Here is a 26,264-nt window from a genome sequence, read left to right as displayed (position 1 = left end):
AAAACACATGTTATACCTTTATTTTCATCCTCTTTATAAACAAGTTTTCATTAAATACTGTTGCAAAGGGTTTTTCCTCTAAACATTTAATCTTCAAATAAAATCAAACACTGCTTCTTAAAAAGCAGTATTTGGCTTTTTACTAATCTTTCAGGTCCTCTTTATTATTGATACAGAAAAAATATCCTCTTAATGTGATTCTTTCTAGAAAAGAGAGGGGACAGGAATCTAATGCAGGTACAAAGGATTTCACACTGGGGATATTGCCCAATCACTGGAAAATTTTTGTTACCTTTTTTTCTCCACTGCAGCCTGATTTAAGAGCAATAACACCTTTGTTGCCAGTGCTCTCTGTTAAGAGAATTATAATCCTCAAACTCCCTGAACATGGTTTAGAACATATACAAGTAATATAAAATTAAGGTTTTAAAGAAAGTAAGTGAAAATGCCCTATTGCAGTCATATTTAAGGGATGCCAAAACTTCCTTATAGTATATATTTTTCCCTCTACAAATTCAAAAACAAAAATATTAGCTCACTTAAAGCCTTTTATCTAGTCACTGTGTTTTCTCTGAAGCACCGTGGTTTTATCCAACAGAAAGGCTTATTTTGGACTTATATTCCCCAAAATATGAATGTTTGACCTAACAATTCCATTTATAAGCAGTATAACTAATGAAAGTGAGAATGAATGAGGTAGAGGGATGATAGGTAGTCAGACTCAGAGTGACACGTCATCACATTATATGTGTAAAAACCGAAGAGACAGGCTGCATCTACTCTAGCCCCCTGAAAGGGATAGTTGGTGGCATGGTGAAGATTCTGGGCTTTTAGACAGAATAATGTAGATTTAGAATGTTATGACCAGAAGGTGTTAGATTTTTGTTGTATGCTGTACCAAATGTCTTCTTCCTAAAGCAGTTTTGATTCTTTCTTTACAGTGAAGATGCCGATATCTTTATTTTACTGTCACGTCTCATCCCTCACCCTCCATCTGAGGAGGGCTGGTGGCCACAGTCTCTATAAGCACGTGAGGTGTTGGCCTGCATGACTGAGGGCTCAGTAACTGCCCAGTTTTAGCAGAGGTGATAGGTGGCCTTGCCTCAGAGCATGGGTGGGAACAGAGTTTGTTCTGTGACCTGAGTCCCTTGTCCCTCATATCCGCAAAATATCCCACAGTGCATGTTCATTTTTTCTTTGAGTTAAAGTCCTCAAATATTTTCCTTCTTTTACTTTAGCTGAGGGTACTAGGTTTCCCTGCCCCCAAATATTTTTTTTAACTGTTAGGATTGATTAACAAGAAATATTTTGTTTCCAGATTTTTCTTTTTCTTTTTTTTTTTTTTTTGGCCACGGTAGATGACCGCAGGGAAATTGATAACTAAATAGCTGGGCTATGGAGAGAGGAAAGAGTTGCTTTCCTAACAAGGAGTAGAGAAGGCAAGTTATTAAGAAAGTGGGAGGCCTGGAGTGGAAGTATCCCTCTGTTCAGCTTCCTACTTGGCTGTGGTCTGTGGACCACTACCTTCCTCACACTCAACTTTTAGCTGGAACTGAAGTTGAGCGAGCTCCAATCCAGTGATCCTAACACTGCCAGGATGAGCAGGCCCACTAGTTTCTAATTACTTTTGTAACTGCTTCCCCTCCCCCACTACCATGTAGGGACAGCAAGAACATTGGGTCAGAGGAAAACCCATAACTGGAGAAAAGCCTAGGTCAGGGGGAAAAAATTCAAAGTATTTCTAACAGTTCAAAATAAGAAATATCTGTGACATTATATTTTCCATTTCTGGGTTCACTGACTTGTGACATATTTAGTAGAAGAAGTATTAGAAAGCATCACTGACAGGGCTTTTTTGTTGTTGTTGTTTCCTGGCCTAAGAAACCGAAATAGGGCATGCCCAGCAGGGCCTCTCGCAACAGTGACAGTGAGGAAAGAATTCCTCGTGTCATCCCCATTGATGCAGGGGCTCCAAGCCTCACATCTTCCAGGACTCTATTTGTCAAACCACCAGTCTGATCATTTTTTCTGAATAGACTGCCTTGACAGTTCAGCGAGAACACATACACTGTGTCAGGGAGGGTTACACAGACAGGGAGAAGTATGTGAAGGCTCATAGACTTGAGCCTATAGGGATGGATTTGGAAAAGGAAGTGAGCCCTTTGGTCCAAGTCTTGGTTGATGGTACCAGCACACCCGTAATCAAGTATTCCAAGTCCTAAGCATAGGGCACAATCACCATCAGCATTTCTGGATCATTTTTGTGAAGCGATTTTCTGGGATGACAAGAAGAAGTAAGAGTATGACAGAATCAAAGAGCATGTATACCTGTTGATATTCTAGGACCACATTAAACAAAAAAACAGTGATAGCATCAGGAAATTAATAAACGAATCCAGAGTCCAGTAACTTGTTCTAAGAATTAATTAGGTGAGGGGGAGAATTTATAACTTCTACTGAGAGGTATTAAAATTATAATAAGCTAGGTAATATTTTAGGGGTGTTTAATATTTATTGCCTTATATTGGAAATAGCATTAAGAATCTCTACCATCATTTGGTAAAATAGATGCAAGGCTTTACAGAGCTCCACTGATATCTGTGTCTTTTTATATTCCTTTTGTAGATGAGAAAAAGGGGGCTCAGAAGGATTAAGGCTCTTCAAGTACGTAGAGCTATAACAAGAAGCAGATCTCAGTTCCAAACCCAATTCTGACTTGTTTTAACCCCGTATTCTTTCCATTTTGTCATTCTACTTCTCAAGACTGGGCAAAGTTGAAAGACAGTAGGGATGTAAAACTTTAATCCATCTCTCAAGATTTGAATGAAACCTAACCAACAGATTTTTCTCCCAGTCCCATATTGTTTTGGAATATAGTTATTTGATCATTACAGATACCTAGTTGGAGAGTCTCTTGGAAAACTGTTGCCAATGGAGGTGAAATTAGGGAGAAAGCATATGAAATTTCCTAGATCTACTACCTGTTATGACTTTGGTTCATTATTTTTTTTGAGAGCATAGAGTCTTCTTTCTAGTGGCTAACCCATGACACTGTGTATAAGTAGGGGAAATGAAGAAAATCATTGAGGAAGGTGGTGCTATTGTAATTCACAATGATTTGTGGTGGTCATATGGTACTGGCTGTAGAGAAAAGACAGGCTAGGATGTGGTCAGTTGAAGTGTAACAGACTCAATTAACATTAGAAATTTTGGAAAACAAAGCATACATTAGAGAAAGTCATAGATCTCACTAAAGACTGGTTATCTAAGGAGCCCTCAGAGGATCTTTCTTAAAGCCATGTGGGGAGAGGCTTGGTAATATCAGGTAGAGTTGGGTTCAATTCAGCAAATCGCTGACCACAAGGTCTATGCAACAGATGAGTCCTCACCTCCTCTTCAAAATTGTGGTTATTTGGTATTGTTTAAAATACACAAACAAGAGATCATACACTTTTGTTGAATCATCACCAGTCTTCATATACTTTGCATAAAGAAACAGGAAAAGTAAGATCAATTTTGGACTAAAGAATTACATCCTACATGAGCTGCAGTTAATTGGGAATAGGAGAATAAACAGCAGACAATGAAATCTAAATTAAAACTCACATTCTCTTCTCTCTTCCTCAGCCAGAGGAACAATACATTATTCTTGCCCTAATCTTCTAGTATTCTGGGATGGTGGGGCTAATTGATCAGTAAGATGATAATTAAACTGAAATGTCTGCTATTCGGCCTTTTAGTCACAGTAGAGATAGCATATACAAGAACTAACTGCAACAATTGCAAGAAATTAATCATCTTTTCACAATCTCTCTTCCTTACATCCAGTGTTCACACCAAATACTTGATATATTCTTGTATGTTACCCAGAATAAAAGAAAAATTTTGATTTCATCCATGAAGTAGAAATCCTGATGGAGTAGGATTTTGCAGTTCGTTTAACTCAGCAGTATGTTCTGGTAAGCAGTGCTCTAATAGTTTTTCTTTCATTTATTTCCAGGCTTTGTCCTACACTGACATATATAAGACGTGTGAAAGAGCGTCATTTTCAGCCACTCTGGATGGATAATAAATGGCAAGTGACTCTCAGGCAATCTACAGGAATCATACTTTTATGTCCTTGATGTTGAATGGAAATGTTTGATTTTTGCCTCAATTATAGAGAATAGTTATGAAAGTGCTTTTGTTCATTGAATTATGCAAGGTGATGAATGTATAGCTCTCGTTTTGTGTTAAAGAAGAAAAATACTTGGTATACTAGCAACTTGCAGTGTCGTAAGGTAGACACCAAAGGGTATGGTGTAGAATAAAGGAGAAGAGAGCAAAAGCAGATTTCTCTGAAAATGGAGGAGTCATCTTTAAGTTTAGGCCAACCCAAGAGGGTTGGCCTAAGAGCTGTCCAAATGAAGCCTTATTTTTCCGATGTGTTACCCTTACCACTGACCAGCTCCTCCTGTGGACCCTCCAGACCATCACATGAGGGAAGTCCACACTGCTGTCGCCTCAAAGGTGGTTTTTCTAAATCCACTGGATTCTTAGAGTAAATTTGGAAAGAGATGTGTTTGCAGCAGGACTAACCAGTTCCCTTTCACAGAAACCCATCTTAACTGCCCATGAAACAAGCGTAATAAAACTTGTGAAATTTACTAGTTGCCATTCACCTCCCTGTACCAAACATGTAAACACAGACCAAGAGTACAGACCATTTGCCAGATGGCACGTGACATGTTAAGAGTTACACTCATTTACGTTGATTATGCTATTGGGAGCTACGCAATCACATGTATACGTGAATAAGTGTGTGTGTAATCCACACACTTAAGAGTGCATCGCGGGTCCCTCATGATAAATAAATACATGTGAAGAGATGAAATAAGTAGTTTAGATCTAAAATTCTGCAACATTAGTTCATAGACAGTGGTGCACCCTGATACTTTCTTCAAGTAAATTTGCTGGTAAGCTGGGAATAAAATAATTCTTGAAAGCCTCTGTGCCCCTAGTTTATCTATAGGCTTTGATGTAACAGCATCACTTTCCACGTAATTTGGAAACAAACTGAATTGGAAATGAGACATGGTGAACTCAAAAAGAATAGTAAGCTGGCTGGGCCAAATGGTTTTGACTACAATATTTCATAATGAGAGAAAAGTCTTAGTGACTAGGGTATGGAGTAATTGGAAAGTTTCTTCCAACTGGCAAACTGGGAAGTAAAAATGATCAACATGCATCAGGTGATAATCAGTCATTTCACCTTGAAAATAATGTGAGAAGTGAACCTTTAGAAATCTCAAGTGACCAAACAAGTATGTGCAGAAATTAACTTCTTTTTTATTATAGATCATATAATGTAGTAGTAAAGTCTGAAGTGCATGAATAAAAAGTTAGTGAAATTACAGGAGGAACAATCTATATAGCAATAATAGGTGCATTCCCTGTGCATCTGAAAGAAAAAAAAAAAGAGTTTTCACTCATTTTGGCCTAAAACTTAGTGTTCAGGTTCCCAGGATTCTGACATCAGAACCCGGATAACACTGATTAGAACCATAGGGGCTTTACAATAAAAGCTAAAATATTGACCATATGATGGCAAAAAGTCTTATTTTGTGGTTAACTGATTCTCTTCTAGCTACTCTCTGATGAAGTTGGTGGTGCTGTAGAGGAGGACCGCCGCCTCCTGGACGAGGACCGGGACCGCTCAGCATCGTAGGGGACATGCTTGTCGTAGTTCTCCATCTGAGCCTCGAGGAAATCTCTCTGTTGCTGCCTCATGGTCTGGCTTATGATCCCAGGTAGGGCATGGATGCTACCAATCAAAGTCTCTAATTTGGTTTCCAGGGTGACGATCCTCTTCTCAAAGTCTTCACTCCTTTCATTTAAGTCGGAAATCATGTCATACATGATGTTCTGGGTCTAGGAAACAGGATTGAGAGAATAAACAGATGAAGAGCGAAGGTTTAATTACACTTGCCCTGGAAGCAAACTATCAATTCTCAGAGCTTGAGGGCTGGTCTCCTTTCGGTGACATGCAATGCAACAGTGGGGTCAGCTAACTGAACACTTGACCTGGCAAAACAAATTCAGTGTGTCCGTTCAATGCCAGGATTTAGGAAAGAAAGATCTTAGGCCTTAATTTGATCCAGTTGCAGAAAATGGTGTGCAGGTATTGCTGGTGGTATGTTGGAGGATTTTAGGTGGTGTGCAGGTAGACAAACATGTTTTGATTTCATATTTATGTATATATTTTAATGGTTGTTAGAAAAGTTAGCATGTCAAATTCATTTTGCAACATGTAATACTAATTAGGGCAAGGCTGATTTTTAAAAACAAGCCGATTTAAAGAACAATACATAACAGTACAGATGGTATTGGGATGTAGCAGAAATTTTGAGCGTGGAATATGAATGAAGTTTAGGACAAACTGATTTGATCAAGTAATTTCGTAACTTAAAGCAATTAAAAATTCCTGAACATCTTTTTGCTCTCCTATGTTCCAAATTACAGGCTCTCCATTGGGTCAAATAGCATTTTTTTTTTTTTAAATATTATTTATTTATTTTTTGGCTGCGTTGGGTCTTCGTTGCTGCGCGCAGGCTTTCTCTAGTTGCGGTGAGCGGGGGCTGCTCTTCGGTGCCGTGCACAGGCTTCTCATTGCGGTGGCTTCTCTTGTTGCGGAGCACGGGCTCTAGGCCCGCGGGCTTCAGTAGTTGTGGCACTCGGACTCAGTAGTTGTGGCTCACAGGCTTAGTTGCTCCGCGGCATGTGGGATCCTCCCGGACCAGGGATCAAACCCGTGTCCCCTGCATTGGCAAGCGGATTCTCAACCACTGGACCACCAGGGAAGTCCCAAATAGCATTTTTATAGATAACTACTGAGAGAATAAAAGTTCGGGGAGACACTAAAGTTACCAGTCCACCTTGTTGGCTATGGCTGAATCAGAACTAAGTGGTTTGAAATAGGAAAATGCTTTTGGTGTCCTAGAGAATTTTGCAATTGGTTGTCCTGACCAAAGGGTATTCATAACTCTGACTCCCAGTTATAGTTCCGGAAATAGCCAGGAGATGGGGAAAGAAGACCTCAGCGCTGATCAGCTCAGAGCCAGAGAGGGAAGGGGGTGGCCAAGAAGGGAAGGCTGGAGACATTAACCTTAGCCCAGTGCAGCCTTTCCCAAGCCTAGACCCCTTTGGCTAAGCCTGCCCTCCTATCTTATTTCCCTCTATAATATGTGCTCTTATCCTGCTTAACAACCTCTTAATGGTGATAAATGATGACGAACGGATTAAATAAGGGAGTTACTGTTCGGAACACAGGCACCACCTTTGAGTTTCGCCAGGAAGACAGAGTGCATTAACTTTAGACTATATGAGCAACATCCATTCGTTCAGAAAATACTGAACCCTTATGGCATGGATAGTCCTGCAAACATAATAAGCATGGCGCTAAAGAAATAATTGAGGGGCTTCTCTGGCGGTGCAGTGGTTAAAGAATCTGCCTGCCAATGCAGGGGACACAGGTTCTAGCCCTGGTCTGGGAAGTTCCCACATGCCGCAGAGCAGCCAGGCCTATGTGCCACAACTACTAAGCCTGCACTCTAGAGCCCATGAGCCACAACTACTGAGCCCACATGTCTAGAGCCCGTGCTCTGTAACAAGAGAAGCCACCACAATGAGAAGCCCATGTACCACAACTAAGAGTAGCCCCCACTAGCCGCAACTAGAGGAAAAAACCTACGTGCAGCAACGAAGACCCAACACAGCCAGAAAAAAATAAATAATTGAAAGACACAGACTCTTGCCTCATAGATAGATAATTTTACTTCAAGAGTATATCTATTATATATAATAGTATATATAATATGTATTTATATATGCTATATTACATATAGTGGAATATATTATTTTCAAGGGGTCTCTTATTTTTTCATAAAAATACTCAATTTCTTTTATCATTTGATCTAGGAGTGGTGGAAGAACCTGCCCCATCTTTGTTCATGATGTGTCCCAGTGAGAACAATGTGTGTAAATACTGAGCACATCTTCAGGCCTCATATGTGTGTGCTGCCCAGCTTAAATGAATGATATATGATCTCCCAGGGGTAAGTCATTAAATACTTCACTTATCATCTTCTATGTATAAGAGATCAAATATTCATCTTCAACATATTTATACAGTATGTATTATTGATATACATTAAAAAACGAATATAATTGTGTTATTTCATGGGACTAGGAAAAATAGATGTAATTTTTGGAGAATATACTGGAGGCTTTATAAAGGACATAGCAGTTATAGCAAACAAACAGCAGGACACAGGTCCAACTGAGAGTTGCCTCTTTCAAAGGATTCATGTTAACAGGCTCAACACTTATACATAAATCTATTCTAATGCCTCCTATAGAATTTATAACATTGAAAGGTAATGTTGTCATTGTTGACAAATATTCACATTTTGAAAGTGGAGTTCACTCGAGAGGAACAACCAAAAATAAACCAGATAAAGCATATAATTGTGATAGAAGAACTGGGGACTATTAATGTCCTTTTAAAAAGTGGTATGAAGACCTTGAATAGTCAAAACAACCTTGAGAGAGAAGAAAGGTGCTGGAGAAATCAGGCTCCCTGACTTCAGACTATACTAAAAATCTACAGTCATCAAGACAGTATGGCACTGGCACAAAAATAGACATGTAGATCAATGGAACAGGATAGAAAGCCTGTTGCTTAAAATATATAAAAAATAATTTTATTGATGAGTCCTATTTAGCCCTGAACCTCATAGTAAAACCCAGGATGTGGTTCTGCTCTCACAGAGATGAGACTAAACTACATATAAGCATCCCAAAAGTACTATCTCATAGTCCACTCACGTTTCTTACTGAACTTCCAAATCACTGCAAGTAGGAAAGCTTTTGGAATGGGGTTGAACAATGTATGTAGGGAAAGTGCATATTAAGTAAGAATTTCACAAGAATTCTTATAAGTTGGGCCATCATGTCAGCATGGTTTGTTGGTTTAATTTGTTAAATAAGTTTGGGGTGGCCTCCTCCTGAAGCATTATTGATTTCTATGCAGTGGTTAGTTCCAATGCAGTCATGAGGGCTGAGACCCCAGCTTACCTTTGCCAGGTCCACCAAGGTATTTGCTTGATCATTCAGTTTCCTCTGCTCCATTTTTACACTTCTTAATCTAAAAGACAGAATCTGAAGTCAGAAAGGTTCCTTTTCTTCCCTACGACTATCGTAAGCCTTCCAAAGAGCATGCACAAAATTGACAAGAGCAAATAACTGCATGGATAATGCCTTGAATATTTGGCGTAAAGTCCAAACTGGTTATGTATCTGGTACAATGAGAAGCATGCTTCCCCAACACCGCAAGAAGAAAGGGACAGAGAAAGAGATGAGGTGTCCTTAGAACAACTATTTACTAGGTAGTTAAAGTTGAACTGAGAAAGGCTCATAAGGATTTAACCATATGAGAAAAACCAAAACATTCCTTAAAGACCCAGTATCGTGACAAATAGACATAGGAAGAAAATTGCAAAGCAACTGGAATTTTATCAATGTTGGAAGCAGTGAGCACCTTCCTATGCCTATGTGACTAGATACAGGTGTTAGCCCTGTTTAGTCTGAAATGGATTGGGTTAGGTATTTGAACCTGATGAAACACAGTGATAAGTGAGATTCTCATTAGCAAAGATAAAACTTTTATTCAACCAGCAGCAAGATAACTCAAAACACATAATTCTCTTATTCGTCATTGTATTTCACTTGACTTTTATCTTAAACTGCCATTGAATTTGAAGGGAAGCCAAAGCCATTTCCTTGGGAGAACTTCCTTTAATTTTTACTGTAGATAAAGGCACAGGACAATTAAAGTGCCTGACAGGTGGGATCTCTTCTACTGGTAAAGTTACCTTTAGAAACTTTTAAATATCAATGTGTATATCTGATTGACAGTCAAAAGGCTGGTTTTCTTAAAGACACATTCCGAATGAGTACCTACTATTCCTTAACTTATTCACAGTAATATTTCAACAAACATTTACTCAGTGCTTGTTTTGTAGCAAGAAATTAAGATTTTCCAACCAGAGAAAAGTAGTTGATTGTCCTTTAAGCCAACAATTCAAAGCCATGCTCCAAAAGAGAAGCAGGTCTCTCTGAGCTACTTTGTGAAAAATCCACGCTAACCTTATTACTTTGATGACGAGTCCTTTACAAAGTATAGTGTTAATGCTGGAGAGAGTACGCTTGAGTGAGTATTTCCCAATTTAAATTAAAGGTAATTGGTTAAAGGGATAAAAAAAATCACAGGGCAAGATTTTACTGCCAGGGAGATTTTTGTAACACATGTTCATGATGCTCAGTGATCTTGCTCTGAAATGTGGGTATCCAATATGTCACCAAATCTGCTCCACAGTGAAGAGACAGTGCCTTCTGCCAGTAAGAGTTGAACTGACACCTGCTTACAACATGATCTTTAACAGTCTGAAACAGTTTAAGGTTAGAACTTGTGACTATGTGTTTCTTTATTAGAAGACTTGGAACTAATTTAACTGGCTCCTTTTTATGCTATTATAGTGATGGAATATGTTTTAGTCTAAAAGAAATTTACAAACATATATTTAAATCTAATATGTTGTTGAGAAATGTTTCTCTAAGTACTTACAAGGGTTACAATTCTTGATGTGTGCCTTTTAAAAACAAGTCAAAAAAACAAAAAAACCACAACAAAAAACCCAAGCAAATCATCTTTAAACATATGTGGGTCATTACAGAGAAATGTTCTAGAAAGACTAAGTGTCAGACATGTAGTCTGTCCTCCTTGGCCCTAACCTGACATTCAGTTTCTTCATGTATGAAAAGAAGAGGGTTCAATTAGGACTTTGTTTTTGAAGTGCTGGATTTATACCAATAGAGGTGTTCTAGATGACTAAATGATACTCAAACAAGACATTAAGCAATACTAAAACAGATGGAGAGAGAGTTATTCCCTTTAATTCTCTTCCAATTCTTGATTATTATAAGAAAAATGTCTCAGGCTAGTCCTATCCTGTTTTTATCTCCTAACAAACACCTGCTCTTCCCCTGTTTTTAAAAAAAGAGGGGGCAGAATCTCAGCTCAGAGCTTTCTGCAGGCAACAGCTTGTGGCTAGAATTCAATACCAGTGTTTCAGTTGTCGACTGATGTTACCTTTACCTCCCTCTCCTTGCTGGCAGTGATATATTTTTAAATCCACTTATGATAGGGATTTATATCAAGCTTTCTTTTCAAATTTAGGTAAGTCATAGCAGAGTTGGCACATGAAGTTCGGGGACATCAGAGCGGAAGCCTCCAGCAATTTGTGAGGGTAGCACAGCCCTGAGCCCTACTAGCCTGGTTGAAGGGCCGACGCTGGTCCCTTGGCTGAGGTGGGTCCTTCCTCTTCCAAACACCAGAGCCTACTTTACTTCTCTTGGATTACTCACTTACGTTTCTGACAGTAGAATTTTGCCCATCTTATATTCTGCTAATCTGGAAAGCTGACATAGAGTAGCCCTGAACTTAAATCGTCTTGCCTTGTTGCTGCTTAGACTGCCTTAAAGGTAGGAGAACTGGTACAAAAAGCCTACATAAGCTGCAGCTGCCAGAATAAAAGGTAACATGCAGTTGTGTATTTTACTGCTTCCCCCCACCCACCCCGCCCCAAAGAAAGAAGAATAAGAAACATATGTTGATTTCTTCCTTGTGAACTTCACTTATCACAGGAAAATATCATGATTTCGGAACACATTTCCATAGCAGCAATCAGACTACTAAAATTCACAAATAAAGGATCCACTTGGGTGCATGCAGCCGGTAGAAAATTCTGCGAATGTTGAAAGGAGCGGCTCACACAACTTACTTCCGAGCTCTATTTTCATTTTGTTGAAATAAAAAGACAAAACAAAAGAAAAGAAACTGTAAAATATTCTGGAACAAAATAACACAGAGTGGTGTTCATTCATGCACAGGGGGCTCGATTCATTAGCTGGAAGGTCCTGTTAAGATTCTGCAGGATTTTGGCATATTGATCAGAAAGAAACGCTATGCCATTATGTTATCATCCTTCTGCATCGCTACTATACTCCCCCACCTGAAAGCACATAGCTTCCTCCAGAACTAGAGTTCGGAAGGAAGAAGTTGTATAAAGTCATCTTGGCCTCTTTGAAACATGATGTTCAAGTAAACAATAGGAGACATTTTTGCCTAGTATGAATAGGATATGGTTACAAAGATAATATTCTAAACAATAGGATTATAATTTTTTGAGGGGGGTATGTCTTTTCCAAGTTGGGGCTATTGAGAAGTCAGGGCTATTGAGAAGCCTGGTCTTCTGAAAGGGGGGTAACCTAACACTCTTCTGTTATAGACATCACGTTTATTGGATTTCTTGGCTGTGAGACAAGTTCATGTTAATTGATGGGTCTCTAGCTGAGACCGAAGAATGAGAAACTGTCAAGTTGATACCAGAAAAAGTGGTAGAAGTTACAGAAACAGAATGCTTCATGGCACTAAGTGACGATCCCCAAAGACAGCTATGTTACTGAAAAGAGGACACAGGCCTGCAGAGTTAGGCATCCATCAGAGACTAGCAAGGTCATGTATCCGGGAGAGAGAGACTAGCAAGGTCATGTATCCGGGAGAGAGGCTGGGAAAAGAGAAGGAGAGTTGAGATAGAGGAGGCTGGTAGAAGGGGAGAGAGCTACTGCAAAAGCTCTCTGGACAAATCAGAGGAGAGCAGAGGCCAGGAGAGCTCTAGCAAGTCAACTGGTACATTTTTCCTCAAGTGGCAAGGTCCGATTTCACCCGGTGCTGCCTGACAAGGCTGGGGCAGTAAAGGCCTTGCCCTTAGGAATCGAGCCCTGTGTGCTTTCATGTATGGCTTCACTCACTAAGTTCAGTGAAAGATAATTATGCATAATTAGCATACCCTATCCACACCCAGCCCATCTACTTTTCACAAAGTATAAGTACCCTCCCACCTCAAAGGAAACCCGACAGCCCCAAAACTAATTTATAAAACAATTCAGAACATTTTTGCGTTGTTTAAAGCTCATCTACTTTAGAAGTACACAAGGCTACAGAAGAAACAATGAGAAATGTCTGAAAGAAGCAGAAGAATCACATGTGGTTTCCTCTGTTACCCTACCCAAAAGCAGCATGCTGAACAACCCATGTAACCTATACCACGAAACCCTTCAGATCATGTCAGTACAGCTTGTAGCGATACGCCAATTGCCTAGGGACAGTTTTTACACTGAGTTTCACCAAAGATTTTTTGCCTAACATTTTATTATAAGAATGTTCAAACCTAAAGCAAAGTTGAAAAAATTTTATAATGACCACCCATAAATTGTTCCCCAGGGTTTTGAGTGTGAATGTATTCCAAACTTAAGAGTTCTATGACAATTTATATAAATATAGAAATACTCACTATTTACACATGGCTACAGAATTATATGACAAAAATTGTCAAAGCGTTTGCTTTTTTTTTGATTATATGGAAATTTATCAATGGCATCAAAGGCGAGTCACATTTCATTACATATTGAACAGGTAAGTTACACTAACAGGAAGGGACACAAATACAGTCCTGGAGGAAATGGGATGTGTGGATGCTCAACCCAAAGACTGACCCACTTGCCTACTTCCACGTCATCTCACATCCTTTCCATCCTGGGACACCACATTTTCTCACACCCGCAAAGGTAAGTTTTCTTTTTAATAGATCTGAACAATATAGGTTAGTATCGAAACATTCAAAGTACAAAGAATGATTTCTCCACAGTATACCATGTGTACCTCTTGTATGAATGTTGGGGTTATTGTGTTGTACAGTTTGGGGGCTGTAGGAATGATCACTCTACCAGGAAATTTTACCAGGTGACCCTTGAGGGAGAGGTAAAGGCTCAGGATCTCTCAGGGGACCCACTCTCTTAGGTCTAAGCTTCAAGGAGTCAAGATGTGGAGGCAAGTGGTCCTAGGTGGTGGCACCTGGTTATAAAGGTAGCTGTGAGCTCCAGGGAGCGAATTCCTGCTTGTGAGCCAGATCGAATACAACGTTCCTCTCTGTGTTTTTCACTTCTACTCTCTCCCAGACTTTGACAGAGTACTATCTTAAACTTCTTTTCCTTATATGGGGAAAATGCATAGTTGTGTGTCCAGTCAAGTCCCAGAGCTAAAGGAGAAATAATGTCACTTTGGTGTTGGTGTCAGCAAGGGAAAGAACATGTGTGAATTGCTAAGAGTAGCAATGAGGACCAGCTACTCTACCATATGTGCAGAGTCTCCTATTTTAGAGCTCAGGGTACTTGGATTTTATTTTCATTAAGAAAGGTAGCAACTTCTATACAAGTACATGTATGTCTATAATTATAGACATATTCCACATTTTCAGTGATACCTATTTAAAAAGGAGAGTGGATGGCAGGTGAAGAGGTAAAAGATGAATGCTTGGTGATTTTCAACGGAATGTGAGTGTAATGTACATATGAATTCCCTAAATATGTAAAATTAACACTTCAGCCTCAGAGCTTCCTGTCTGCTGTACTAATTAGCTCTAAGAAAACACATCTTCCTTTCTAATCAGGATACCTAGTATTTACCTACCTTTCCATGATTACCCTGGTAGGTTGCATGAGAAAAGCCACTTTTCTGACCCACAAAATGTGATGCGTCTGCCCTGCCCCATATAGAAATGGCATTAAGAGCAAGGCTGCATGGCATCATAACTGACACCCGCATAATGTACTTACGGTAAGGATGCTGCCAGCCTGGGGGAGAAAGACCTGGTGCTTTCAAATTATCATTGAAACTTGCTAGATAGAGATTTGTATTTTACAAGTCTATGATGGTAGGTATAACAATAAAATGGTACGAAGGACTTAAACAAATTGAATAACAGTGGCCTCGATAAAGTCAGAATAATGACTGCAAGGTCTATAGGAACTCTAAAATCTATAATGAACACGTAGCATCTAGAAAATCCCCCAAGTCCTGATTAAAAACTAATTTAAAAATTCGAGTATTAAGTCAATTGTATGTACTACCTTCATACAAAGATGCTTGGTAGTATGTTAAAATGTCTGGGTGGATCATAACATGTTAAATTTCTTTAAAGACTGTAGTAGATACAAACTAAACATCTTAGAGCAAACTATATGAATAAGTAAATCAAGAAATACAATTTTAACTGAAGTTATTGCTTCTATCTAAAAAAAGAAACTGAATAGACACTTTATATTATGTGACTATTCTCCCAATAATAAATGATTTTTAATCATCAAATGAACTGACAAATGAAATCCTGAGAAAAATTATGGAATTATTAAAATGCCAAATAACGTCTTCTGGGAACAAACATGATAATGTTCTCTTTTTCCCTCCCTCATGAAAGAAGAATAAGCAGGTGCAAGAATTAAAACCCAGAGATACAAATGCAGAGTGAAAGAGGAGAATGGTACTTACTGATGAATAGCTTGCAAGAATTTCCGTTGATGTTTTCTGACTTTTGCATGATCAATCTTTTTTACTAGCTTTGTATTTTTGTAGATTAGCCATGTTTCCCTGAGTACATTGGCAGCTGCATTTTTCACCTGTTAGGAAAAGAAACAAACACAGCAGTGGATAAATTCCAGAGCAGAATCCTTTGCAACTTGGCTGGGTGTCATACTCTTCATCCCAATGATCATGGTAAGCTCTAGCACTGTTCAGTAACTGTATCTCAAAAATTTTTTTCTTGACTCTGTGCCTTTTTAAAAGTACCTGTATCTGTCTGGGAATGCTTACCTTGAAATATGAGGGGCTAATGATCTCTTTTGGGGCTAACTTCTACCCTACCCCATGAGGAACCTTTCAACTACCTTTTCTTTTTTTTTTTTTTTTTAAATCAAGAGGTGCTGCTTTCTTCACCTTGTATCGCAGTTGCTCTCTCCATGTTCTTCATTTCCCTGGAGAAAGGCAAGATGCCAGAAGGCCAAGGTTAACCCTGTCCTTTGCAAGCTTGTGCGGCATTTCTGGCTGTGCACTACAGGAAGGGCATGTTTCCACTGCTGAATGTACAAGAAGACCCAGGCATCCAGCCTCCCAGGTGACTTAGCAAATTGCATGCTTGTTAGCACACTTTAATCAACTGACAGAGAATCTGTGTTGTCATGATTTTGTTGGTAATTTAAATATACTGCGTTTCACACGGACAGGACAAACCTGAAGGATAAAGGCATTATAGTAACACTGCCAAGACTTACTGCAGCTGATGGAAGGTGTGAATACTTCCTAGTGAGACTTCAATCACTTGTTTTCTTGATACTTCCAAGTCTTCAAAGATTCCTGCAAGTTGGTAAGCCCTCTTCCTTGCTCACAAGGCAAGAACTGATGACCCAGAGCTTTCACTTGTGCTTGTTGTTAGCTACTTATTCTGGGAAGTTGAGTCATTTAATTCTTTTGAGTGATGGATAAAGGATGTCTCACAAGGAGAGCTGCAGGCTAGAGGGGGGCTGGGTGGAGGAAGACAACTTTTTAAAGACAGGCAGCGTGGTGGGGTAAGACAGAACAGTGAACTGGGCTTCAGAAATGGGTTCTAAGTTCTTGACTGTGGACCAACCAAGTCAGGTCAAGGAGACAAGCTAAGCTTGCAGGATTTTAGTTTGCTCTAACATGAGAAGGTTAGAGAGAATTATTGTTAAACTCCTTTTCAGCACTTAGATTTACAATAAGGAAGAGTATTAAAACTTACCAAAACTATGGCCCAAGTATGTATGTGTATTTTTTCACTTTAGCAGAGAAAACATCAGGTTGGGTGGCTGATGGTGAACCCTTTTTCATGGCGCTGAGTTTTCTTTTTGAGTGAAATTGTATGGCTAGAACCCACTTTAAGAAAATGGCTGGTTTCTGAAGACTGCTTTTAGTTGTGACTTCCTCTGGATATTCATTAGACTCTGCATGGAGAACATTCTCCAACCAACAGAAAAATGAAACGCGGGATGTTGAGCACCAGCAGTGCATGTAAGTGACATGTCCACAGTGAAGTTAAAAGGTGTTCCAGTGAACTCTTGCTCTTTGTTCTTATGGAATCATTTCTCTTCCTCACAAGGTAAGAGTCACCATTCAGAAGGCTCTTCCATCTGACACTGGTCTCCTTTGCAAAGGTAAGGAACTGGATGTAGTGTAATTTGCTGAGGTTGGAGGACCTTGCTTTTATTTTTAATTAAAAACTTTTTACTTTATATCGGGGTATAGTTGATTAACAATGATGTGTTAGTTACGGGTGTACAGCAAAGTGATTCAGTTATAACCATTCAAGTATCCATTCTTTTGCAAATTATTTTCCCTTTTGGGTTATTACAGAATATTGAGCCGACTTCCCTGTGCTATGCAGTAGGTGCTTGGCGGTTATCTATTTTATAGACAGTAGTGTGTACATGTCAGTCCCAAGCTCCCAATCTATCCCTCACCCCCACCCTTTCCCTCTGGTAAACCATAAATTCGTTCTCTAAGTTGCTGTTTCTGTTTTGTAAATAAGTTCATTTGTATCATTTTTCTTTTAGATTCTGCATATAATCGACATCGTATGATGATATTTGTTTTTCTCTGTCTGACTACTTCACTTAGTATGATAATCTCCAGGTCCATCCATGTTGCTGCAAATGGCATTATTTCATTTTTTTATTTATGGCTGAGTAATATTCCATTGTTTATCTGTACCACATCTTCTTTATCCATTCCTCTGTTGATGGACATTTAGGTTGCTTTCTTGTCTTGGCTATTGTAAACAGTGTTGCAATGAACATTGGGGTGCATGTATCCTTTTGAATTATGGCTTTCTCTGGGTATATACACAGTAGTGGGATTGCTCGGTCATATGGTAGCTCTATTCTTAGTTTTTTTAAAGGAAACTCCATACTGCTCTCCACTGTTTTACCAATTTATATTCCCACCAACAGTGTAGGAGGGTTCCCGTTTCTCCACACCCTCTCCAGCATTTATTGTTTGTAGACTTTTTGATGATGGCCATTCTGACTATACACAGTAGTGGGATTGCTCGGTCATATGGTAGCTCTATTCTTAGTTTTTTTAAAGGAAACTCCATACTGCTCTCCACTGTTTTACCAATTTATATTCCCACCAACAGTGTAGGAGGGTTCCCGTTTCTCCACACCCTCTCCAGCATTTATTGTTTGTAGACTTTTTGATGATGGCCATTCTGACCCGTGTGAGGTGATACCTCATTGTAGTTTTGATTTGCATTTCTGTAAATAATGATGATGATGTGACGTTGAGCATCTTTTCATGTGCCTCCTGGCCATCTGTATGTCTTCTTTGGAGAAATGTCTATCTAGGTCTTCTGCCCATTTTTGGATTGGGCTGTTTGTTTTTTTTTTTTGATATTGAGGCACATGAGCTGTTTGTAAATTTTGGAGATTAATCCCTTGTCAGTTGCATCATCTGCAAATATTTTCTATTTTATGGGTTGTCTTTTCGTTTTGTTTATGGTTTCCTTTGCTGTGAAAAAGGTTTTGAGTTTAATTAGGTCCCATTTGTTTGTTTATTTCCATAACTCCAGGAGACAGATCAAAAAAGATTTTGCTGCAATTTATGTCAAAGAATGTTCTTCCTATGTTTTCCTCTAAGAGTTTTACAGTGTCTGTGCTTACATTTAGGTCTTTAATCCATCTTGAGCTTATTTTTGGTGTTAGTGAGTATTCTAATTTCATTCTTTTACATGTAGCTGTCTAGTTACCCCAACGCCATTTATTTATTGAAGAGACTGTCTTTTCTCCATTGTATATTCTTGTCTCCTCTGTCATAGCTTAATTGACCATAGGTGTGTGCATTTATTTCTGGGCTTTCTCTCCTGTTCCATTGATGTATATTTCTGTTTTGGGGCCAGTATCATACTGTTTTGATGACTGTAGATTTGTAGGAGGACCTTGCTTTTAAAGGAAGAGGAGTGGGAAGTGACTAGCCAGCACTGCCTGGGGTTGGGACAGACCCTCCCTGCTAGCAAGGAGAAGGGCTGGCTACTGGAAGTCTCAGCTCTCTGAGCAGATGTACTGCCTGGAGGACTGGTAAGGGCCCTGGTATATCCTCCCTCCCTGGTTCTATCAGCTCAAGACACAGACCAGTGAGGCAGCGAGAAAACTGGGAAAGAAGCGATGAGACAAGAACACAGCAGTTGAACATAGCAGTGTTTGGAATAGAACACAGCAATTAATTTTGGTTTGGATTCTCATCTAAAGTCTATAAAATTTTCAAAGGTGATCCAATGCTTGTCCTTAATGTATTTTAAATGATTCTTTTTCTTTGGGATGGTGGGGGAATGACTGGAAGGGAGTAGGGAACCTCAGTTTCAGAGTGTACTGTGGTGGGCGATAACCCCTGGACCTTATATTGTAGGATTTGTATTCACTAAACATGCAATGTAGATGACAGGCTGAAAAATAATTGACTCCTCATCTGAAAATGAAATCCCTACAGCTGCTTTTAAGAACTGTGAAATATATCCATTTATGGCGAAACATCCCCTTTCTAACTAACTAACTCCCTTTCAAATACAGGAATAAATCTCTCAAAGCATCTTATTTAACTGCTACTTTTCAATACAGCAGAAACAAAACAATATATCCAAACATAGAAAAACTTATCCTCTACTGATAATAGTAGATTTTTTTCCTCGGTTCCTCATAGAGTTGAAAGGGAACAGAAGACAGGGTGGAAACACCTCAGTGTTTTACAGGTTTGAAGGACGGGAATTGTTACATGAAAATGCTAATCCAAACTTACAGGACAAACGGGGGAGAGGAGAAGTAGGTCCGTGCATTTGTGATCATTGAGATGAAAGTTTATTTGCAGTTAACAACCCTGCTCTATAGTCATGTAACAATGTAACTCTGGAGCCCCTGCTCCACTTTCCAGGGCATTTACAAAGTTTTAGAGGTTACGTCATTGTTTCTCCCTAGCTCAGTGCTTTTGGCATAGCTGGTACTAAATAAATGTCTATGGTGTTAAATTTGGCACCATAGTAATTTGTATCATAAAAACTTCTAATCATAACCATAGATGCATATTTTATCAACCAAAGGACCCTCCTGATACGAAGGGTGTACAGGTTTAAAGACGAGACCTAGGATCTAAAGGGGTCAGAGCATTTCCATTTTTCAACAAATGTATTGAGTCTCTATCACTTGCTAGATACCCTGAGAGTTGGCACGAGGGATTCACAGATATCTCTCAATAATTAGTAGCTGTATTATATGTTGCCAATTAATGTCCCAGTGCCACTATGAAATATAACTTATTTCCTCTACTTCACAGAACAAGGAAAGTGAAAGGTGGGCCCTTTCTTAACAGGAACCTTCTCTTCCTCTCTCCATTTCCTGGACCCCCAAAGACACACTCACACAGGGAAAAAGGAAAATAAGAACATTTGTTCTACCTCACTAATAGACATGTACACACTGCTATATTTAAAATATTGGTAGATAACCAACAAGGACCTACTATAGCACAGGGAACTCTGCTCAATAGTCTGTAATGACCTAAGTGGGAAAATAATTTGAAAAAGAATAGATACATGTATATGTATAACTGAATCACTTTGCTGTACATCTGAAACTAACACAACATTGCAATCAACTATACTCCAATATAAACTAAAAATTAAAAAAAATAGTGGTCAACTCAAATGCAAGTCTTTTATCAGAAAAATTTTGAAAGGTATAAAATAAGCAGAAATTTTAGTAATAATTTGAGAAAACAAAGGCCCTATAAGCCATTTATACTATTAAAAGTAGTAATAGTCACTAGATGCCTTCAACCCACTTTCATAGGTATAAAGGACATGAAATGTTATATTGCTGGCTCCTAGGTAAATATTAAAGCTATCAGTAGTAAGGTAAAATATATTTTTTATGTGAAACAATACTTTATAAACCACAAAAGCTGATTGACTGTTAACTGAATGTTTGCTTCGTTCAACCCTATATGATACATACAATTAGAGAGTTATTTAGCAGGCTACTTTGTTTATAGATTTCCTTTGCTTTTTACTACTTTCTTTTTCTTCCTCTTGCCTCTCCCTTCAGAGGCTTTTTTGAGGCAGGAGAGTTTCTTGCCTCTCATTCTGATAATTACAGTAAAATGTTGCTCTATATGCTGTGGGTGATGCCTCCAGGATGCCTGGAGGACAAAGTCAAGGCCACTAAGCCTGTGCAGCTTAGTAGGACATCATGTGCTCTCACTGCCCCTGCAGCAGTGGGGCTGGATGTGCTCAGGGCACCAACCTTTCTTGCCAGCCCAGTTCTCCTTGAGACCAGGTATCTGCGGTGGGGTGAATAGAACAAGGCAAGGTCAAGGGATCCATGCATTTGTATTTTAACCCACTGGGATATGTAGCCAAGCAGGATATAAAAGCTACACACAGTAAATCCTCTAGAATTTCTGTTCACTTGTTAAGAGATATGCAAGAAACAAAATTACATAATTACATATAATTACATAATAGTGTTCTTATTATGGATCTTATTGAGAATTCTTAACAGGATTGGAAACACCCACAGTGGACATTAATATGTATAATTATCCTTCATGGTACATCTAGCGACTTCAAAAATTATGCCTGGGTTCTCAGAATTGCTTGTTTTCAAGTTTCTTTCCAACATGAAAGTAGCCAGAGGGCCAAACTCCAAGATTTCTTTTTGGTTCAAACCTGAATGAATAGTAATAATAATATATTTCCTAAAGCTTTAGCATGGTAAACACATTGCATCTGTAAGGTCATATGCTACGAATCTATTAAATAGCTGGTTCTGTCTTACTAAGCCTACTGATAAGCCTACTGATAAGTTAGTGCTATTATGCTTTGATTTTTGAAATCCTTAGATTATTTAGGTTACATGGACCTATTGGCCATTTTTGAATTGCAGAGTGTCATGTAAACTTTTGGAATTACATAGGACAATCCTGCATTAACGCTAGTGCCCAGTGAATTGTGTGTTCTACTTTCAAACATAGTATTTTATGTGGTTAATGTAGTCCCACAGAGAAATGATTTCTGTATAAAATTGTTCCTCAAACTTTGTACATGGTGGATAATTTTTCATGGAAATTGTTCAGTTTAGTTAAAATACACACTGGAAGGCTTCCATTTCTTCCTGGAAGAAGAATCTATCATTTAAAGAAAAGCAATATGAATGTTAAAAAAGTCATATTAAGATTTCAGAATGTCTGTGACCATTATCCCTTTTGACCATCAAAAAACTTTGATGTAGTGTTTCAGGGGATATTTTCATTTTTAATCTGTCATCTTAGTAACTATGTATGGCTTTTAGGTCCTTGTTTATTCTTGGTTATTATAATAATTTTTAATCGATCATTCAGTATTTTAGATTTTTTAATTTAAAAATTCCATAAATAACTAAATGGAATCAATGACACTCATTAATTGATAACTTTGTATAAAATAATACAGAGAGAACCATAAAAGGGCTATTATTTTCATATGTTATATTGAGTATAATAATGGAATGGGAATCATAAACTAGAAATTTATGTTTGATTTTAATGCCATTTTAACGTTTGCTTTTGTACTTGGTGACATTTTGCCTGTAAAAATAGACCTGTCAGCAAACCTGCTCGAGTGTCTTTCTCAGACCTATTAGAGACTCTGTTCGCAAGAAATACTTCAAAGTAGCTGCACTTTTAAGCAATAGTAGTGAGATAATAGAATTAATAAAGCATCATAAGCATGATGGAGAATGTGAATTTTGAAACTAGAACAGTACTTTTTACTGAAAAAGCTTTCTACCAACAATATGACTACTAATTCAACATTATCTACAGGGAGTTTATCAAATGTATACAAGAACTTACGACAGAAAAGCAGTAACATCAGAAAACCTGATGACTAGGGAAATGAGTTCTAGTCACAAAAACTAAAGGAAGGTCATCTAGATCCTGAATCCATATTTCCCTAAAGGGGACCCAAGAGCAACATTAGCAAGAGCACAAGTGCATTTTTCTGCCAAGCAGGTAGAAACAGAAGTTTCATCTGATTTACTGAAGGAACAGCATTATAAAAGCTTAAAATTATCTGATCCCTGGAATATAGCAGTTAACTCAGAACCCTGACTACATTAGGTCCAAGTATATTTTTGTGAAATGAATACATTATTCCCAGGAAGAAGATGACAATCAACTCGGGATGGTCAAAGAGTATCTGTTAAGGGGACTTGTCCCTGTCTCCAAATCTTTGGGGAATAACAAGCAAAAGCAGTGGTTCTCACTGTAGAGGTTTTGTCCCTTTAGGAGACGTGGCAAAGTCTAGAGGCAATTTTGTTGTCACAAGTTAGAGGAAGTGCTGCTGGCATCTAGCTTCTAGTGAGTGGAGGCCAAGGATGCTGCTATACATGCCACAATGCACAAGAAAGTCCCATACAACAAATATCCAGCCTAAAAGGCCAATAGTGCTGAGGTTGAGGGACCCTCAGCTAAAGTAGCTAAACTGTAAAATCAACCTGGAGTGTCTCCTGAAAGAAACTGGGAGACTTCTGTGATTCTCACATACATCCTCAGCAAAAGCAGTATACAACAATGTTAAACGGTAGATTTTTAAATCAAAGCCCTTGTCTTTTCCAACTGCTAAAATGTTTCAATAATAAAGATATGGAATATCAATATCCCAAGGTAAATGTAAAGGAATTACTGTTTTTCCTTCTCAAACATGGGGAAATCTGTCTAAATATGCTAAGTTGTTTTTTAAAATGTTTTCATTATGTGGATTCTGTCACAAGTTTTTTTTTCCTATTGAAAAGAGTTATGAATACATGGATATATATGGATTATACGGTGTTTTAAGGTATTTTTCTACATAGTATCTGAAGTGTGGCATTAACTTAATTCCTGTGAAAACAATCTTCATGATAAAATTATTTGGATTATACAAGGGACTTTATGGAAGAGTTTTTTTTGATATTGCACAACTTCTGATCCTTAAGATACACGAAACATGTGCTACAATTTTGGATTAGATGTGGACTAATAATGTAATGTGCACGTATTTTCATTTCCTATGATATCTTTGAAGGTTACAAGAACCCCAACCTTCCAATCAGCTCTTTTACCTCTCTCCTTCCACCCTCTGTGTGCTTCCCTGTAACATTTAGAAATGTTCACGAATTTAAAGAATGAATTCAGGAACTGAAGAAATAAAGTAGAAGACATTCCCAAGTGGTAAATCCAGGTTGAAAGCATGGTGGCAACTAAGTGTCTTTGATCATCTAGAATTGTGTGGACCTACTAACTGCAATGAAGTCTCAAAATAGTGTCTGATAGATAAGATGTAGAGTGAGTAAAAACACTACAATTAGAATGCTGCTTGAGACCTCTCTTGATTCTTTTATGGGTAAATTATGACAACGTATTTTGTTATTTCAATGGCAGACCGATCAGATTCCATGTTGAGGAGTGATTATATAGCAAGATGACTGCTGTAAAATAATTTTGTTATTTTTGACCTTGTTATTTTGGTGTCTCAAGTGACTATGAAGAGAGGCTAAAAATTTAGCGTGATACGAATCTTTTTCTTTTTACATGGGATACCTAGCCTCTGGGTCTTGGCTTCCACATTGGTATAATGGCTATGATCCTAGCACTTCACTCAGGAAGTTGTAAGGATAAAACAAGTGTGCCAGCCACTGCTCTAAGGTGACATGCTTAGAGCAGCAGCTGGCACAGAGAGAGGGCTGTGTAAAACCTGTGATGACTGTTTTCTCCTGTCTGGATGCCATACCATTTTCAACATCTTTCTATCCCTACCTTGGGGTCCCAAAGGTAGTGGGGTTTTTTTCTTTGTCTCTGCAACCCCAGTCTTTAGAACAGTGACTGTCTCACAGAAGCTCAGTAAAATATCAGTTGAATCTCCTTCCCATAAAATTTTTATAATACACGGATGGTATATTCCTTCCTACTCAAGCCAATACTGGTCTCCTCTTGCATGCTGCAAACTTAAATGTTAAGTGTGCCTATTTTAGCTTTATGTGGTTTATTTTTATACTTGAGTAAATACCAAGGTTTTCCAATTACTTCCTGACTGACCTAAAGTTAGGAAGAGTTTATTCTCAATGTTAAAAAATGGAACTCACTCCAAGAATGCCTTAACTTTAAACCATATCATTTCAGCTTCAGAGATCAAAGTAAAAACTATTATTGCCCAACATTGAGAGAAAACAGGAGCCCCGGACAAGATGGTAGGGTAGAAGGACCTGAGCTCACCTCCTCTCACAAAAACACCAAAACCACAACTAACTGCTGAACAACCATCAATGCAAAAGGACTGGAACCTACCAAAAAAGATATTCTACTTCCAAAGATAAAGAAGAAGCCACACAAGATGGTAAGAGGGATGCATTTGCCATACAATCAAATCCCATACCCACTGGGTGGGTGACCCACAAAGTGGAAAATAATTATATTGCAGAGGTTCTCCCACATAATTATATCACAGAGGTTCTGAGCCCCACATCAGGCTCCCCAGTCTGCAGGACTGGCATCAGGAGGAGGAGCCCCCAGAGCATTTGGCTTTGAAGGTCAGTGGGACTTAATCGCAGGAAATCCACAGGACTGGGGGAAGCAGAACTGCCACTCTTAGAGGACGCACACAAGGTCTCATGCACACTGAAACCGAGGGGAAAAAGCAGTGACTTCATTAGAGCCTAGATCAGACCTGCCTGCTGCTCTTGGAGGGTCTCCTGGGGAGGTGGAGGGGCAGCCGTGGCTCGCTGCAGGGAAAAGGACACTGGTGGCGGAGGTACTGGGGAGCACTCATAGGTGGGAGCTGTCTTGGAGGCTGCCACTTTTGATGCCAAGACCTTGCCCCACCCAACAGCCTGAAGGCTCCAGTGCTGGGACACCTTACCACCCAACAGCAGACAGGCTGCTTAAAAGCTTCCTGAGTGCACAGCTGCCTAAAAACACACCCCTTGATATGGCCCTGCCCACCAGAGGGACAAGACCCAGCACCACACACCAGTGGGCAGACACCAGAAGCAAGAGGAACCATAATCCTGCAGCCTGTGGGACTGCAAACACAGAAAGTTAGACAAACTGAGATGGCAGAGGACTACGTTCCAGACAAAGGAACAAGATAAAACCCCAAAAGAACAACTAAGTGGAGATAGGCAAGCTACTTGAAAAAGAATTCAGAATAATGGTAGTAAAGATGATCCAAGATCATGGAAAAAGAGTGGAGGCA

At 38.9% G+C, this 26,264-nt stretch overlaps 1 protein-coding gene across 1 annotated transcript in view; it reads right to left on the bottom strand.

Moving 5' to 3' along the window:
* Positions 1-5,356: 5,356 nt before the first annotated feature.
* The window catches only part of KCNN2 (potassium calcium-activated channel subfamily N member 2), a 196,246-nt gene continuing 175,338 nt past the window's right edge, over positions 5,357-26,264 (bottom strand). Inside the window, exons 6-8 of the mRNA XM_081231100.1 lie at positions 15,485-15,612; positions 9,115-9,184; positions 5,357-5,910 (exon numbers count right to left, since the gene is read on the bottom strand). Of these exons, the coding sequence (XP_081087226.1) occupies positions 5,623-5,910; positions 9,115-9,184; positions 15,485-15,612 (486 nt within the window). The 3' untranslated portion in view covers positions 5,357-5,622. The remainder of the gene's footprint in view (positions 5,911-9,114; positions 9,185-15,484; positions 15,613-26,264) is intronic.

Source organism: Mesoplodon bidens, assembly GCF_964165515.1.
Source record: "Mesoplodon bidens genome assembly, chromosome: 4".
NCBI classification, from domain to species: domain Eukaryota; kingdom Metazoa; phylum Chordata; class Mammalia; order Artiodactyla; family Ziphiidae; genus Mesoplodon; species Mesoplodon bidens.
Note: the sequence above shows the minus strand (reverse complement) of the source record. Positions and strands in the feature narration are given on the sequence as shown.